Source organism: Stegostoma tigrinum, chromosome 34 (genome assembly GCF_030684315.1).
Source record: "Stegostoma tigrinum isolate sSteTig4 chromosome 34, sSteTig4.hap1, whole genome shotgun sequence".
NCBI lineage: Eukaryota > Metazoa > Chordata > Chondrichthyes > Orectolobiformes > Stegostomatidae > Stegostoma > Stegostoma tigrinum.
The window spans coordinates 23,633,163-23,646,479 of NC_081387.1; the positions used below are offsets into that span (position 1 = coordinate 23,633,163).

Here is a 13,317-nt window from a genome sequence, read left to right on the forward strand (position 1 = left end):
TAGACCCTTCATCAGAGAGGGGGATGGGTTGAGGGTTCTGGAATAAATAGGGAGAGAGGGGGAGGCGGAACGAAGATGGAGAGAAAAGAAGATAGGTGGAGAGAGTATAGGTGGGGAGGTAGGGAGGGGATAGGTCAGTCCAGGGAAGACGGACAGGTCAAGGAGGTGGGATGAGGTTAGTAGGTAGGAGATGGAGGTGCGGCTTGGGGTGGGAAGAAGGGATGGGTGAGAGGAAGAACAGGTTAGGGAGGCAGACACAGGTTGGACTGGTTTTGGGATGCAGTGGGTGGAGGGGAAGAGCTGGGCTGGTTGTGTGGTGCAGTGGGGGGAGGGGACGAACTGGGCTGGTTTTGGGATGCGGTGGGGGAAGGGGAGATTTTGAAGCTGGTGAAGTCCACATTGATACCATTGGGCTGCAGGGTTCCCAAGCGGAATATGAGTTGCTGTTCCTGCAACCTTTGGGTGGCATCATTGTGGCACTGCAGGAGGCCCATGATGGAGAGACCACTCTCTCCGTGACTCCGTTGTTCGCTCCACACTGCCCTCCAACCCCACCACACCTGGCACCTTCCCCTGCAACCGCAGGAAATGCTACACTTGCCCCCACACCTCCTCCCTCACCCCTATCCCAGGCCCCAAGATGACTTTCCATATTAAGCAGAGGTTCACCTGCACATCTGCCAATGTGGTATACTGCATCCACTGTAACCGGTGTGGCTTCCTCTACATTGGGGAAACCAAGTGGAGGCTTGGGGACCGCTTTGCAGAACACCTCCACTCGGTTCGCAATAAACTACTGCACCTCCCAGTCGCAAACCATTTCCACTCCCCTTCCCATTCTTTAGATGACATGCCCATCATGGGCCTCCTGCAGTGCCACAATGATGCCACCCGAAGGTTGCAGGAACAGCAACTCATATTCCGCTTGGGAACCCTGCAGCCCAATGGTATCAATGTGGACTTCACCAGCTACAAAATCTCCTCTTCCCCCACAGCATCCCAAAACCAGCCCAGTTCATCCCCTCCCACCACTGCACCACACAACCAGCCCAGCTGTTCCTCTCCACCCACTGCATGCCAAAACCAGTCCAACCTGTGTCTGCCTCCCTAACCTGTTCTTCCTCTCACCCATCCCTTCCTCCCACCCCAAGCCGCACCTCCATCTCCTACCTACAAACCTCATCCCACCTCCTTGACCTGTCCGTCTTCCCTGGACTGACCTATCCCCTCCCTACCTCCCCACCTATACTCTCTCCACCTATCTTCTTTTCTCTCCATCTTCGGTCCGCCTCCCCCTCTCTCCCTATTTATTCCAGAACCCTCACGCCATCCCCCTCTCTGATGAAGGGTCTAGGCCCAAAACGTCAGCTTTTGTGCTCCTGAGATGCTGCTTGGCCTGCTGTGTTCATCCAGCCTCACATTTTATTACCTAAGTCTTCTCAGATTCTCTGTTTCAAATCCAGTCGCTTCATTTCACTGACAAACTGGGATGTGTGATCTGAGAAATTCCAGTCCAGCGACTTATGTACTTTCCAAGTGCAACACTTTAATCTGCTATCGCCAATGGAGTGGTGGGAGTCTTCTACTAGTTGTTTTAGTCTTTTGTGTAGTTCCTTGGCTAATCTGTAGGTTGGTCTTCCAAGTAGCGACACTATGGGCCTGAGGGGTCTCCGGGTTTGTGAATTTTTGGTTCTACAGAATACGATTCGCTTCACCCAAGAATTCCTGAACATCATCAAAGATACCAAGATAGAAGAGGGTGAAATAATGGTCTCCTTTGATGTAACAGCCCTGTTCACATCCATCAACATCGACCTGGCCAAAGAAACACTGATGACACTATTAGAAGAACCGAAGACACATCCACCAGACACCTCCAACCTCATCAGCAAGGACAACATCATCAAGCTAGTGGACCTATGCCTCACCACCCACTTCACTTTCAATAACAAAACCTACAGACAAACCAACGGTACACCCATGGGATCTCCGATATCAGGGTTCTTAGCAGAGGCAGTAATGCAGAGACTCGAACAAACAGCTGTGCCAATCATCCAACCCAAACTTTGGGTCCGCTGCGTGAATGACACCTTTGTTATCACTAAACAAAACAAATTAGAGGAAACCTTCAAGACCATCAATAATACCCTTCCTGGCATAACATTCACAAAAGAGGAGGAAAACAACAGCAAACTGCCATTCCTAGATGTCACAGTAGAGCGAACAGCCAATGGGGAACTTCAAACCAGCGTCTACAGGAAAACAACACATACGGGCCAAATACTGAGCTACAGGAGCAACCATCCCAACACCCACAAACGAAGCTGCATTCGAACATTATTCCAACGAGCCACCACACACTGCAGCACAAAGGAACTACGCAGAGCAGAGGAAAATCACCTATACAGCGTATTCAAAAAGAATGGGTACCCTATGAACACAGTCCACCGATTTCTCAGCAACAAACCCAAACAAACAGACAAAACGGGCTCAGAAACCATAACCACTCTCCCCTACATCAAAGACATTTCCGAAATGACTGCCAGACTACTCGGACCCCTTGGCATCAGGGTAGCCCACAAACCCACCAACACACTAAAACAGCAGCTAATGAACTTAAAAGACCCTATACAGACAACAAATAAAACAAACATCATCTACAAAATACCTTGCAAGAACTGTGACAAACACTACATTGGACAAACAGGCAGAAAGCTAGCCACCAGGATACATGAACATCAACTAGCCACAAAATGACATGACCCACTATCACTCGAATCCTTACACACAGATGAGGAAGGACACCACTTTGATTGGGACAACACATCCATCCTAGGACAAGCCAAACAGAGACATGCACGAGAATTCTTAGAAGCATGGCATTCCAACCGGAACTCCATCAACAAACACATTGATTTGGAGCCAATCTACCATCCCCTGAGAAAAAGAACAGGAAATGACATCACCAACACAGGAAATGACATTACCAACCCAAGGAAACCTAACCAGATAAATAGAAAGCGGGACATAACACCAGCGCTTTGTCGGAGGCTCACTGATGATGTTACCTAGAATGGTGACGAAAAGTCTGAAAATGAACCTTCCAGCTCAGCAAGCAATCTCACATCCAGATCATTATATGATATATTGCCAAGCTGGATGAGAGTATTGTTTCCATGGATTTGCTAATATCTTCAGGAACAGTTACATTCCCGCAAATGTGCCAATGGATTGTCCATGTGTGTGTCACAGATGTGAGAATAGCCTGATCCCGGATTGGGGAGGTGACATGCTTTTTTGGGAAAATGCCAGTCACGAGGTAGCAACAGCAGTAGTGTGCACGTTGGGAGGGAATAGCTTTGGGGCTTATGGTGACCTTTTTCTAACCCACTAATGATCAAAGGCGTTTCTGAAAGAATGGATGAAGTGAAAGTTAGACTCAGTAATGGTGACAATGAAATGATTACCGGTGCTGTAAAAATTGGTCTCATTCACAAACGCTCTTTCCCAGATGGAAATCCAAGTAAATAAAAGCAGAAATAACAGAAGAAACTCAGCAGATCTGGCAGCATTTGTGGAGATAGAAACTGGGATAATATTTCAAGCCCAGTGACCCATCTTCAGAACCAGCGAATACTGATTCATCAAGGGGCAAAAGTGAGGGAAGGTGGGAAATAAGTTCAAAAAATATCACCAGTGAAGAAGTACCAGTGAGACGCAAGGGACTAAAGGCCAGCTCCTCAGTGATTGCATCCCAGGATACTAAAGAAAGTAGTTACAGAGACAGAGGATGTAATCTTTCAAGTAGCCTCATATTTTGGAAAAATCCCCCAACTGTAAAACTGCAAATGCAACAGACTTATTCAAAAAGGGAAAGAGACAAAAACAGGCAACTATTGGCCAGTTGTCTCAATATCTGTTATTGAGCAAGTGTTCGAGTTTGTTTTAAAGGTTGTGATAGTGAAACCCTTAGAAATACATAATATAATCAAGCAGAGCCAGCATGGCTTCATGAAGGGGAAATCTTGCCTGTCAAATGAGTTAGAATTCCTTGAGGATATAATAAGCACAATAGATAAAGGGGAAGCAGTGGATGTAATATATTTGGATTTCCAAAAAATTATCAAAAAGCTGTTGGAGGGAGATATACCAAAGAAGAATCTTATGTCCCGTGTTCCTTAGCAGAGTTTATTCAGAGTTCGATGACCACTAATGTGGGATAGGCCAGAGACCACAGCGACCTGACCTTCACTTGGGGAACAGTTGTCCTCATCATAACAAGCTCGGATTGGAGAACAACGATGCTCTGAGTTCCTCAGCAAAATACAACATTTTTTACCCTTTGCATCACAATAATTCTGTGCAACATTGATGTCACTGTTAGCCACTTACCCCTTATCTATGTGTCCAATCCAGTAAACATGTGGACAGCCCTAGGACCTCCAGTAATCTCATGATGTCTACCCAGATACATCCATAATTTGACTTTGGGATCCTACAACGCTTCTGACAGTTTTATTCCTCCCCAGACATATGCCAGCTGCATCGCATTATTTACCAATAACCTAAACAGTTGTTTTTCATGAAGAACTCTTCCAAATTCTGCATGAACTTTTGTATGGCAGATTAGGGGAGATATTAATTTCTATCAATTGTTATAACCTGCTGTGGGGCTCTAACCTCCCCAGGGCGCACTCTCCTCAGGCCTTACCTAACCTGCTCTGGGCTCTAACCTCCCCAGTGCGGACTCTCCTCAGGCCTTACCTAACCTGCTGTGGGCTCCAACCTTCCCAGTGCGCACTCTCTTCGGGCCTTATCTAACCTGCTGTGGGGGTCTCACCTCCCCAGGGTGCACTCTCCTTGGGCCTTATCTAACCTGCTATGGGGGTCTCACCTCCCCAGTGCGCACTCTCTTCGGGCTTTATCTAACCTGCTGTGGGACTCTAACCTCCCCAGTGCGCACTCTCCTCGGGCCTGATCTAACCTGTTATGGGACTGTAACCTCCCCAGTGCGCACTCTCCTCGGGCCTGATCTAACCTGTTATGGGACTCTAACCTCCCCGGTGCGCACTCTCCTCGGGTCTTATCTAACCTGCTATGAGCTGGAACCTCCCCGGTGCGCACTCTCCTCGGGCCTGATCTAACATGTTATGGGACTGTAACCTCCCCAGTGCGCACTCTCCTCGGGCCTGATCTAACCTGCTATGGGACTGTAACCTCCCCAGTGCGCACTCTCCTCAGGCCTGTCCTACATCTGCCTTAAGTTTCAATTGTTTGTGTCTCTCAGCCGTGACCTTTCTTTGTACGTCTTTGGAAACGGTTTTATGGAGGTCGTGTTTCCACCATTTATTACTTTATCTTCCCTCGTGATACATTGGGTCTCTTTATTGCCTGGAAACATTGGCTCACGGAATGCAACTGAACTTTTCACACGAATTTGTTTGCCCCTCTGATTCTACAGTTGGCTAACTAATGGGAGTCAGGGTTAAGGTAAAGGGTCATTTTGAGAGTGGAGTTTTGTTATGCAGTGCCACAGGGATTGGTGCCAGTCCCACAATTGTTCACAACATGGATTCACAACTTGCACAATGAAAGTGAATGGTTTGTTGCCGAGTTGGCAGATGACACAATAATCAGTGAGAAGACAAGTGATGACAATGACGCAGACAGGCTGCACTGGGAAATACACAAGTTAGTGAGTGCACACAAACGTGGCTGTTGGAGTTTAATGTGGGAAAATGTGAGGTGATGCATGTTGGCAGTAAGAATAGAGGAACTGACTATTATTTCATAGGAGAAAGACTGCAGAAAGCTGCAGCACACAGGCATTTGAAAATATTTGTGCATAAATCACAAGAAGCTAACACACAGGTTCAGCAAATTACAGGGAAGTCAAATGAAATATCAGCCTTTATTTCAAAGGGAATGCAGCATAAAAGTCGAGAAGTCTTGCTAAAAACAAGACACTAGCCAGACCACACCGAGAAGACTGCTATTGTAGAAACTTTTATTTCTACTTAGCTAATAATGAGACTTGACTCCAGCTTCCGTTTGAAGCAGTTTATTTTCTTACTTGGTACCAAGGCAAGTGAGTGTCGATCTCCAAGGCTCCCGACTCTGCTAATACAGAGAATAACAATCTCCTTTACACCATTAACTTCAGAGCAGGGTGTTCCTGTGACATCTTGTGTTTGTCGATTCATTCATTGTAAGTTGAAAGAAAACAGACGCTGCTGGAGGCAACAGGAATGCTGTCTTACAGATACCTTAATAATTACTTCTTCAAATAACCTTTGGCATGCAGCTAGCGCAGGGAGTGATATACAGTTTGATTGAAGCTCTAGCTTATCAGTAACTAGGCTCCACAGGGATACAGGGGACATCTCTGATTGAGCCTAAAACCTTGGTATAGTGACAATATATCAAAAGATCCTTCTCTAACTCTCGCTAAGATAACATGCATATAGTGCTAACACAGTCTGAGTAATTACCTGCTGTTTTCCGCTAAGCTCATTAAAATCCCGCATGCTAACAAATTAAAATTCTTTCTCTATGCCATCAGTTTCTCCCAAGGCTGCCTTTTCTGTCATGGCCTAAATTCCCATCTACCCTTGTGATGTAAAATTGTTCTTCCACAACTGCAAACAGCTCTGTGATCTAAGGAACGACAAAGTGCATTGGAGACAGCCCAGCAAAGCTTCACTAGATTAATCCTGGGTTTGGAGGGATTTTCTTGTGAGTAGAGATTGAGTAGGTTGGGCCTATACTCAATGGTGTTTAGAAGAATGAGAGGTAATCTTATTCAAACATACAAGAAACTAAATGGAGTTAACAGGGTCAATGTGGAAAGGTTTTCTCTTGTGGGAGAGTTTAGGATTACATAAATACTGAATTATATGTTTTATTGTTCTGTTCGCTAGGTGAGTTCCTTGTCATTGGACCTGCTGAACCTGTTGAAGCCATTTTGGGTGAAGATGCTCTGTTGGAATGCCAGCTTGTGCCAGCCATCCCTGCCAGCAACATGTTGGTTCAGTGGTTTAAATCAGGTCTAGATTCACCCGTTCATGTGTACGGACGTGGGGACCATGATGCTGCTGTTCAGCCCAGGAATTACAGAGGAAGGACAGAACTGTTGAAAAATGAACTGACACAAGGAGCCATTTCTCTTCGGATAAAGAACACAACAGTTTTTGATCGAGGGGAATACAGATGTTTAGTTAATAGCGGAACCTATTCTGCAGAAGCTGCGGCCAGACTGAATGTCATAGGTCTGTACACCTCAGTAACTTTGGAGAAGTGATATGTCTCAGAGTTCGAAACGACCAGTTTAAATTAATGTTTTAACATTGAACAATTAAATTAATTTAACGTTTGTAATGTATCAATATGAAATAAGGCGTGGGAACATTGGACAAGAGTAGGCCATGCAGCCCATTGAGCCTGCTCTCCCATTCAGTTAGATCGCAGCCGGTCATCTAACTCACTACGACCTTCTTACTCCATCACCGTGTCCATTGATGTCATTCGTAACCAGAAATCTACTGGCCTCTATCTTGACCATTCTGAATTTCCACAGTCTCAAGGGTAGAGAGTTTCAGAGACTCACTTCCCTCTGATTGAAGATATTGCTCTTCATCACTGACTTCAATGGGGTACTGCTCATTCTGAGGCTGTAAGTGAACCAGATGAATTATTACCGTGACTAATGCTCATCATTAAATGTTTGAGGACAGCCGGTTAAGGCACCAGCATGTGTTATATCCTTTTTATATTTTTGTTTGATGTTCAGTTGTCACAGACCAAATGATGCTGCTGTCCTCAGACAACTCACTAACCTGAATGGCTCCGAGCTGTTTGCCCTGAAAAGTGGTGAACTTCCCTGCTTGGTGTACTGGCTCTATTAGCCCTTCTAGATCTGACTCTGATGCTTGCAATACACATAAATGTTTTAGTACATTTGTAGATGACTCAAAAATTGGTGGATTTGTGGAACATTATCAAAGGATACAGCAGGATATTGATCAGTTGGGTGGAGAACTGGCGGATGGAGTTTAATCCAGACAAGTGTAAAGTGATGCATTTTGGGAGGCCAAAAGCAAGTTGAAAGTATAAAGTAAATGGCAGGACCCTTCGGAGCATTGCTGTACAGAGGGATCTTGAAGTGTAAGTCTGTAGCTCCCTGAAAGGGGATAAATAAGTAGCTAAGCTAGTAAAGAAGGTACACTGCATACTTGCCTTCATTTGTCAGGGCATCGAGTATAAAAGGTGACACGTCATTTGCTGTACAAGACTTTAGATAGACCACATTTGGAGCTTTGTGTGCAGTTCTGGTTGCCACACAACAGGAAGGATGTGGAGGCCTTGGAGAGGGCCCAAAAGAGGTTTACCAGGCTGTTCCCTGGATCGCTGCATGTTCGTTGTGAGGCTAGGTTGGACAAATTTGGGTTGTCTTTGCGACAGGAGCGACCCGATGAAAGGATAAAAAATTATGAAAGGCTTGGATAGGGTGGAGAGTTGGAGTTTTTTTCCCAGTGTGGAAATGTCAAGTACCGAGGCCATAGGTTTCGCTCGGAGGGTAATGTTTAAAGGAGATGTGCAAGGCAAGATCTATTCAGGGGGTGGTAGGTGCCTGGCACTGCCTGCCAGGGTGAAACTGTTGTTGGAGTTTCCAATGATTGACTCCAGGAGTTTTGAGTCCAGGTTTTTTGATTAAATATTGAGGCAAATACAGGGAGAGTACTCTCCACACTAGGCCGAATGAAACTCAGTAGAATACAAAAATATTAATGACCATTTCCGTCACATCTCTCGACCGAAATTGCCAACTCGTCTGCTACAAATACTGAGAAACAGACTTCTCCAGTCTCCGGTTAATATCTTATTCACCCAATCAGTAACCGTTTAACCGGATCCCAGCCCGACCTTGCATGTACTGTTTGCTCCATTCCTTATCCTACACATCCACTTTCTCTGTCTTCTCATCACTTATGACTCCCAAGGCCCCTCGGGATAGTTTTGCTCACACTGGCTCGATGGTATACAAGGTTGGACTGGAGAATGTCTCATACTGTGAACATAGAAATCACCATTTAACTCTTCCACTATCATCGCAAACTGATATCCCGCAGAGACTGCTGGGTCAATGCTCTGTCACTGCCACAATGACCTGACCCTAATACGTAAATAACCCCACTCCCTGCTCTTCACGTGGAGTTAGAAAAGGGTGAAAATAGTCAACAGCAGTTTGAAAATTCTTTGGTGTCACCTTACTCTTACTGTAATGTTCATCGTTTCATTTTTCCTCAGGTGTAGTTGTTTAGAAATTTTTCGGGTTTTTTTGTCTCCCTGCTTTTCTGTTTTCCTCTCGTTTTAAGTGATGTTTAGCTGGAGTGTAATTTTGTGCCAGTTAATTAATCTGAATGAGTGTTACCTGTTGTGTCTTCACAATTCTATCTGGACATATTCTCAGATAAAAAGTAGTTCAAAATCGCAACAAAGTCAGTGAAAAGCAGTGAGCAGATATCTATCAATAACATTAAATACCCAGTTCTAACAGGCTGCAGGAAGTGTTCCTCATGTTTACTGTTTCTGAATCTATTTTGTGCTGATTCCAGGTTTGGGTCAAAGGCCCTGGATTCAGTTGAAGGGATACCATAAAAACGGAATCCAGCTTGTGTGTAAATCCAGTGGATGGTTCCCTCAGCCAGAAATCGAGTGGATCAGTGAAGATGGACCTGTTTTATCACAAGCTGAACCAAGTTATGATGTGGACTCCAATGGTCTTGTAAACGTCCAGAGTATCATTGTCATTGCAAAACAGTCAACAAACAGGTTCAAGTGTCGTATACTCCATCAACATTTGGGAATTACACGAGAAGCACCAATCAGGATATCAGGTTTGTAAATGAGAATGTTTAGTCAAGAAAGTTAAAAGTAGTTGAAAATGTGCCATAGATTGCACCTTGTGTTTAACTGTCCCCAAGATGTTCTCACTTGTCAAGCCATTCACTGTGTAAAGGAAAATAAGTGACTTCGCTACATTAGGAGATACTCAATCACAGGACTAAATGCTTGGGTAAAGAGACAGGTTTTAGGTTTTCCTTACAGTGGGAAAATAGGGCAGAGAGCTGCAGGGATTTAAGGAATTGTTTTGAAAGCCTGGGCCCTGGCAAGACAAGGTGTAGACACTAATGTCGAGCACTTACAACTGGGGTTGTTCTGGTGGCCAATATCAATGAGTGGTGATGCTTTGGAGGGTTTGGGGATGGAGGAGGTTATGGAGATAAGGAAGGCAAAGGCATAGGGGAACGTGTAAACATAGATGAGAATTTTAAAATCAAGATGTTGTTTGACAGATAGAAACCATTAGAGATCAGGAAAAAAATAATTCTTCCTAATATCTCTTCCTTTGACCTGTTGTTCATTGTTATCAGATTACTGCTTTGTGAAACACTTTAAAATTGATTAAATGTAGCCTAGAAAAGGATAATTTACAAACACAGGCCTCCAGCATTTGCTAGCTGCCTTATGTGTCTCTGTATATGCTGCAATACCCCAGCCCCTGGTCTCTGCGACTGACTACACCAGAATTCACAGCATTAGGGTTGGAGTCACAAATTAAATGGTTTGGATGTGGCTCAGGACTAATGAGACAAACACAGGAAATGCTGAAGAAACTCCACAGGTCTGGCAGTGTCTGTGAAGTTCCTCTCTCCACAGATGCTGACACACTTGCTGAGTTTCTGCAGCACTTTGTGTTACCTTGTTTCAGATTTCCAGCTTTCACTGTATTTTGCTTTTATTTGACACTTTTGAAACACTTTCCCAGGCAGAGGGGTCAAGTTAGCTCAGATTATTGGGCCCACGAGTTCTGGAATTCAAATGCACAGATTGAATTTAAATTGTTTATTCATGAAATAATTTATTTTGATTTGCAAATGTTATCCCAAAGCCAATGTTAAATTCGTTGTCTTTGTAAAGAGAACCATAATAAATATCAGTAGCAACGATTGAAGTGGGCAGGGGCTCCACCCCCAATTGGTTATTTAACACTTTCAGTGTTGTTGTTCCTGGGTATTTCTGTGGAACCCACTGATTTTATATCAGGAGACTGTTGGAAGGACTCTGCACATCTCATATACATTCACCACTCGTAAATATTTTGTAATATTAATGGACATGCTGCACAAAATGTAGTTGTATAACTCACTGGTATTCACTTTCCAGACAATATCTTCCCTGGTGTCCCTGATTGGCTGGCACCTTTACTCGCGACCCTCTGTTGTGTGATTGCTGGCATCGCTGCTGTGCTTTATTGGAGTGTGAAACACCATCGACAGATTAAAGGTACATCTCAGTGTAACACTGACTAAAGGCAATAAAGGTACAAGCCTGGAAATCCACAGGGGGATCTCCCAATCTCCGTCAGTTAAACTATAAAGCAGAAACAACCCTGGGGAATTTCAGGACCACAGCATTACTCCAGAACATTGTGTGTTTCAGTGTTAACTTTTTGGGGATTGGTGGTGTGAAGAGCTGGTCACATTGAAATTAAGGATAAAGGAATAGTTGTCATTCCCATTCTCCGGCTGAATGGAAGATACTCCTTTAATAATTCTTAAACAGATGCTACCTGTTGAATATTTTATTATTATTATTCTACTTGTAAATATGCAAAACATTTTCTTGGGCAAATGCGAAGCTGAAATAACCCAAGAAGGACCAACAATTCGAGCTGCATTTCACCATTTCAGCTGTTAAGATAAAACACACAGTGCTGGAAAAACACAGGAACTCTAACAGCATCTATGGAGAGAAAAAAGGAGTTAGTGTTTTGAGTTTAATGTAACTTGTTTGGAACTGAACAGAGGTGGAAATATGATGGGTCTATGCTGTTGAAAAATTAGCAAGTTTTGATGCAATTAAAGGTACAATTGGAGAAATGTTGGCGACCGACAGGGATTCAAAATCAAAGGTGTCATGGAATAGAAGAGAGGAATAGTCATGGTTTGAGTGAAAAAGCAAACCATTTGTCTCGGGTAGGTGTTCATGGGAGCTCTGACTGGAAGCAAATACATGAGAACATTATACAGACCCTGGCGGAACGATATCCTGAATGGAAGACAGAGTTCTTGATCAGAGAGTTAAACCCAGTATTCAGTGCAGATGCTGTCAAATGCCTCAATGGAAAATGAGGTGTTGCTTTTCCAGTTACATTGGGTTTCAGTGGAAACTGCATCAGGCCCAGGGCAGGAATGTGACCATGAGAGGATGCTGGGGCCTTGAAATGACAAATAGCAAAAATCTCAGGACCATGCTTGTGGATGAACAGAGGTGCTGTGCTAAGCAGTTACCCAGTTTCCCAGTGCAGAGGTGATAGAGTGAGAACAGTGAATGCAATAGACGAGACTGAAAGAAGTTCAGGGGAAGAGCTGCTTTACCAGGAAGGAGGGAGCTTGGACAGTGGGAAAGGGAGGGGTAGAAAGGGAGGTGTTATGTGTATGCAAAACCATGGGAGAGAGACAAGGTGTTGGGGATGATAACAAAGTGAACCAGGGAGAGAGCAGTCCCTTTGGAACACTGATAGGAGAGTCAAGGGGAGGATGTGTTTGGTGGTGGCATCATGTTGGAGCTGGTGGAAATAGCAGGAAGATCTTTGAATCCAGAGGCTCATGGAATGGAACACGGAGATGCCGGTGAAAGCTGTTGTTGTTCTGGGAGGGAGGGGAAGGGGAAGGTGTAGAAATGTCCAAAATGGGTTGGACACCATGAAGGGCCTTGTTAGCTCAGTGGGGAGGGACATGATCCTTGGGTGACGGAAAAGTAAGACGTGTTGGATGCATCATTGTGGAAGGTGCCAGCATCTGTACAGATGTGACAGAGAAACCGGGAGAATAAAATTGACTTCTTCCAGGAAGCAGGGAGCGAGGTTACACATTCAGGGAATATGTGAGAATCAGTGGATTTGGGATAGACACTAATGAACAGGATATTCCAGAAATTGAGTCAGAGAAATCAAGGAAAGGAAGGGAGGAGAAGAATTAGAGATTATCCAGATGAAGGTGAGAGTGAGGTGGAAACTGGGGGCAAAGTGGATGAGTGTTTCCCAGGATGGATCAGGGCGTGAAATGGCACCGATGCAGTCATGTGACAAACTGGAGAAAGGTTTGTGGGAGGGGCCTGGAACAAAGAATGTTCCAGATTCCCCGGAAAAAGACAGGCGTTATTCAGTACTTGTACCTTTGCTGCTGTCATTTTAATTAATGACATTCCTGTTCCAGTTCTCTCTGTATTGAGAAACTATTGAAGGAGATTAAA

General features: G+C 44.5%; 1 protein-coding gene across 1 annotated transcript in view; it reads left to right on the forward strand.

Annotated features, from left to right (window-relative positions):
* The window catches only part of LOC132206244 (butyrophilin subfamily 1 member A1-like), an 85,478-nt gene that overhangs the window by 54,654 nt on the left and 17,507 nt on the right, over nt 1–13,317 (forward strand). The window contains exons 3-5 of the mRNA XM_059639622.1: nt 6,921–7,268; nt 9,615–9,896; nt 11,227–11,346. Of these exons, the coding sequence (XP_059495605.1) occupies nt 6,921–7,268; nt 9,615–9,896; nt 11,227–11,346 (750 nt within the window). The remainder of the gene's footprint in view (nt 1–6,920; nt 7,269–9,614; nt 9,897–11,226; nt 11,347–13,317) is intronic.